The 4,931-nt window shown below is 44.8% G+C and overlaps 1 protein-coding gene across 1 annotated transcript; it reads right to left on the bottom strand.

Moving 5' to 3' along the window:
- Window positions 1-1,909: 1,909 nt before the first annotated feature.
- LOC136500290 (uncharacterized) lies at window positions 1,910-3,915 on the bottom strand. The gene is made up of 5 exons (XM_066495638.1): window positions 3,879-3,915; window positions 3,697-3,766; window positions 2,535-2,821; window positions 2,363-2,448; window positions 1,910-2,035 (listed from the first exon to the last, which is right to left on the bottom strand). The coding sequence occupies exons 1-5, from the start codon at window positions 3,913-3,915 to the stop codon at window positions 1,910-1,912; spliced, it is 606 nt and encodes a 201-aa protein (XP_066351735.1).
- Between the last annotated feature and the right edge of the window lie 1,016 nt (window positions 3,916-4,931).

A 4,931-nucleotide genomic window follows, 5' to 3' on the forward strand; every position in this document is an offset into this window, starting at 1 on the left:
GAAGATCTTAGAGGAAATTCACCCTAGGTGTTGTGGTAACCACGCAGCCTCTAGGACCTTAGTCGGCAAGGCTTTTAGATCTAGGTACTATTGGCCTATAGCACTGAAAGACATAGAAGAGTTAGTGCGACACTACAAGGGCTATCAGTTCTTCGCCAAGCAAGCCCGTGTCCTAGCCCACAATCTTATCTGCATCCCTCCATCATGGCCTTTTTCATGATGGGGGCTCGACATGGTTGGACCTCTCAAATGATCATCGGGTGGATTCGAGTACATCTACATGGCTATTGACAAGTTCACTAAGTGGATAGAGTATAAACCACTCATCAAGTTTAATGCTACAAAGGCAGTTGAGTTCGTGCAAGATATTATGTACCATTTCGGTATGCCTAATCGGATCATTATAGACCTCGGCTCACCCTTTATAGCTATCGAGTTCAAAAGTTGGGCTCAAGATTGCGGCATTAGCATCGACTATGCTTCCATAGCTCATCCCCAAGCGAACGGCCAAGTAGAGCAGGCTAATGGGCTACTTCTAGCCGAACTAAAGCCCAGGCTATTCGACAAGCTTAAAGACTACAGTGGCAAGTGGATATACGAGTTACCCAAGGTAGTTTGGGGACTGTGCACTCAACAAAGCAGAGCAATAGGGTACTCTCTCTTTTTCCTAGTTTATAGCTCAGAAGCCATCTTGCTAGTGGATTTGATATGGAACTCTCCTAGGGTTGAACAGTACAATGAAGGTGAAGCAGACAAAACCCTATGGCTAGAAATTGACAATGCCGAAGAAGTCAAGCTTAACACACTCTTCTAGTCTACTAGGTACATGCAAGGTCTACGACGTCACTACAACAAGAATGTGTGCCCCCATACCTTTCAAGTAAGAGATTTAGTCCTCAAGCGTATCCAGAATATCTCGGGACAACACAAGCTACTCAGCCCCTGGGAAGGCCCCTTTATCATCTCCAAAGTTAATCAGCCAAGCTCCTTCGAGTTAATCACAAAGGACAACGATCTCATGCCTAACTCCTAGAACATCGATCAGCTACAGAGATTTTATGCTTAATAGTATTAAGTAGTTTTCCTATTTAAGTAAATTCGGTGTTCTAGTTTCTGTACTTAAGATTCTTTGTTAATAATACAGAGTTAATATTCTTCGCTAGATGTGTCTGTCTTTTTACTTTTGTGCAAGATACACAACTATTACAATTGTCTCTTTTTGTTGCAGCCTTTGTTACATCATATATGAGATATATAGCTGACTAATTGCGCGGCTACAGATCTCTCAATATGATAAAATTACTCGACACACAATTGTTATTCTATATACCGAGTATTAGGCTATATTTTACGAGATACGCCTCCTACTCGGATGGCTTACATCTCCTTGGTCGGGAGCCAATTACCGATATTTAGTTTAACTATTGCATGTCGTTCTAGGTAGGGTGATTCCCAGAAGCAAGTAACCTAATTCGTTGGCTATGGGACATGATCCTAATAGCAAACAATCATTATAAGGGTTCCTTGAACAAGTGACTTCGAGCACTTAATGTCGATGGAAGGGTCTAACATGATTCTAATCATAGCGACCACGTTAATCACTTTTTACTCGGCTACTCAGTCTTACGTGCCTTTCTAAAGGAACCCACAAGACAAACTTATAGCCTAAGCAGAATACAATCTTACTCAAAAGATTACCAAGTCTAAAAGATGCTAACTTTGCACAGACAAGTTAGCTGGAATAAACCGTCTTCGGCGTTCAAGTATCTCAACAAGATGCATTACTTTTTGAAATTTACAGGCTAAGTTTTTCATTCAACTAACAACCTATGCAAATAAAAGAACATTGTTTCTTACAATGTGCCTACCCGGCACACATGCTTAACAAGATTTTTCAAACTTACATAGCCTATTCGTCAAGCTTCTCCATCCTAAGGTCTAATTCATCTGTTATGGTGGTCATGAGTCTGTCGAGTTCCTCCTCAGCTCTTTCCATGGAAGCAAGATGGCCTTCATCATCATAGTCTATGGCTACCTGATGAAGATCCACAGCCGAGTATAACATTCGAAGCGTACCTAGTACATTCTAGACGCAGACCTTGGCGGCTCCACGTACATAGCTCTTGAAGCGGTTGGAGATGTCTTTCACTATAACCACCCACCTCTTTTCACGATCTTCTAGCCTATGAAAGAGGAGGGTGAGTGGCTTCATAGCTTCCTAGAGCATGTTCTGCTCTGACTTTGCCCTCTCTAGCTAGGCCTTCTTGTCGGTTACTAACTTTAGAGCCTGCATCAGATCACGATCAGCTCCCCGCTTTATTAGCTTAGCTCGAGTGAGTTCTTCACTCGCTCATTTAGTTACCTCTTTGATTTGATTATGCTTGGTTCTCAAAGCTTCATTTAGCTCCTTCACCTCGCCCTCCAACCATCGAGTCCTGATCTGCTCTTCTGCAAAAAGGACCATACGCGATCATCATCATGATCACCAACTACTACATGTCAAAAATTGCAGGGAAGTCATATAGTTCTCTTACCATTTAGCTTGGTATCAAAGAGCTCAGCCTTCTCTATCATCTTCAACAAAGAATCAAAGGCGTCATTCTTTCTAGTCTTAGCGGCCACCTTTTGGCACTCAGCCTCACCAATTTGAGCTCGAAGGATGCATAGAGTCTCTTCATGTTGTTTCTGCGCTGACATCCACTCGACTTCCTTCTTAGCCTGCTCCTCCTTCAACCTGATGAGCTCCGCCTGGGCTTCTTGAACCTTGACGGAGGCTTTTAGCTCCACGTCCTGGGTATATGACTGTTCTAGAGATGAGAACCTAGAAAATATCAACACATAAGAAGCAACAAAGTACAAGACTTACCCTCAGCTGGCGGTCAAAGACAGAAGCCTGGTTTAGTAGCCCAGACCAAGACCTCATCAACCCGATGAACTCTGGGCTATATGCCTAGAGCTGGGTACCTAATCTGATAACTGGGACGACATCATCCTCCTTTGCTTGCTGGGCGCTTGTCGTAGGCATATCTAGGGAAGGAGCACTCGGTGCAGCGGCACTTGAGTCAGCCCTCACACTTCGCACATCTTCATTAGTAGTAGCCTCCACAGGCTCTGGCCCCTACGACTGGTGAGCTTCGCCCGCTTTAGTCGCTGCCACCTATGGCTATGGCACCTCCACACTCGGCTACGTAGGTTGCTTCGCTTCACCATCACACGTGGTGTCTCAGTGGACCCAGGTAGAGACACAGGCCCGCTTGCCTAGCCTTTTTTGACCCGGTCACCATCAGTACATGGGTTCTCTTCAACCCGGGGCTCTTCACTCTATGCCCGGGTACTTAGTGTCTTTTTTACCCTGATATGAGTAGCAATCAAGTGATGTTCTGGGAATGAAGTAACATATAGAGGAAACTTTGTCACTTACTTGGCATTGGATTTCTTCTTCAGGGTGGGCTTTCCTAGTGATATACCACTAAACGATCCACCCAACTCTAGGCTTGATACAGATGCTGACAGCATTGAGTCTTCCTAATGACTCATAGTGCTAGCATCCTATCCAAGTGTGATGCCGTCATCCTGAGTTGGCACCTAGGTGCTCAACAAGTCCGGTGGCGGCATCCTGCCAAGAGCAAATAGATGTCACCAAGTATACCTATGTTAGAATTCAGTAATAGAATTTTACTCAGAAAGAATACTTACTGTCTGACAGAAAACGAGGTGTCTTCTTCCTCCTCTTCTGCTTGTTCCTCCATAGTGTCATGTCCAGTAGCTGTTCAAGAATTGGATTTAACACAAGGTAAAATTTAGACTACATGGAGATAGTTTAGACATCTTTTACCTGGTCTTAGTGTGCAGACTCAATAGGACCTCTTGGGCACTACCTTGCTCCCGGTGGCAACATCGGCCTCCAATGACCATTTCTTGTTAGCGTCTCCCTGCCTAGCACTTGGGTTTGCCTAGACTATGATGATGTCTAGGTTCCCTTCAGATTTGCCATTGGCTTCCTAGTCCATAGGGATGGCGAAGGCGACGCTCCCTCCGTCTGCTCTGCCGGACGTAGCTCCGCTTCCACCAACTCCTCTAGAGTTGGGACGCGGAGGATGGGCGTGCAAATCATTAAAATCCCCCCAAACTCCTACATCAACATACAGGAGTTAGTTTTTCACAGTATTAAGATATTCACATATCACAATGTCAATACGCTCTAGGTACTGGTATGGTATCACCTATACCAACGCAAGCATGTTCTGAATTCTCTCCAGAACTTCATCCTCCGTTAGTTCATCAGTGGTTACTCAGGTAGGGTCCTCTAGCCTAGTATACTCGAACCCATAGTGTATCCTCTCCTACAGAGGCTATCCTCGGTGCCTGATGAAGCTAGCAGCCACTCTGACTCCACTACAGCATTGGTCCTTCATGGCTTGGATTTGCTTGAGGAAAGGATGAATACCTTCAAGCTCTGTTGCACTCAGTGTCTCTTTATCTCACCGGTTGTTGGGTAATAGTGTGGTGTTGCTATGCACCTCTAGGGGGCCACATGTTCCCCGCATAAAACCACTTGGCCCTCTAGTTCTTTATAGAATCCACCAGGGTATAGTGGACATACTTGTTCTTCCTCCCCACGCGGAATTGAATACCAGCACCCCCCAAAACACTTGGATTTGTGGCATCCGCATGTGGTTTTAGTTTGAAAAAATAGCAGAAAAGCGTGATGGATGGGGGGATGCCAAGGAAAGTTTCACAGAGATGAACAAAAATTAAAAGATGCAGGATGGAGTTAGGGTTCAAATGATTCAGGGTTATACCATAATAATGCAAAAACCTATGCAAAAAGGGATAAGCAGGCAACCCTAACCCATGCTGGATGAAAAGCACAAAGAGAACAATCTCCCTTAGCTCAAGATTGAGAATACGGTGCTCTCCAGGTGCCTTCC

Source organism: Miscanthus floridulus, chromosome 13, assembly GCF_019320115.1.
Source record: "Miscanthus floridulus cultivar M001 chromosome 13, ASM1932011v1, whole genome shotgun sequence".
Taxonomy (NCBI): domain Eukaryota; kingdom Viridiplantae; phylum Streptophyta; class Magnoliopsida; order Poales; family Poaceae; genus Miscanthus; species Miscanthus floridulus.

What these genes read in the sequence shown, in the direction of transcription:
- LOC136500290 (XM_066495638.1), bottom strand. Translation starts at nt 3,915, where the DNA reads ATGGTCATTGGAGGCCGATGTTGCCACCGGGAGCAAG. An exon ending in CTTTGATACCAAGCTAAATG is followed by an intron (nt 2,449 to 2,534) that starts GTAAGAGAACTA and finishes TCCTTTTTGCAG; the next exon opens with AAGAGCAGATCAGGACTCGA. An exon ending in AGCATAATCAAATCAAAGAG is followed by an intron (nt 2,036 to 2,362) that starts GTAACTAAATGA and finishes GATCTTCATCAG; the next exon opens with GTAGCCATAGACTATGATGA.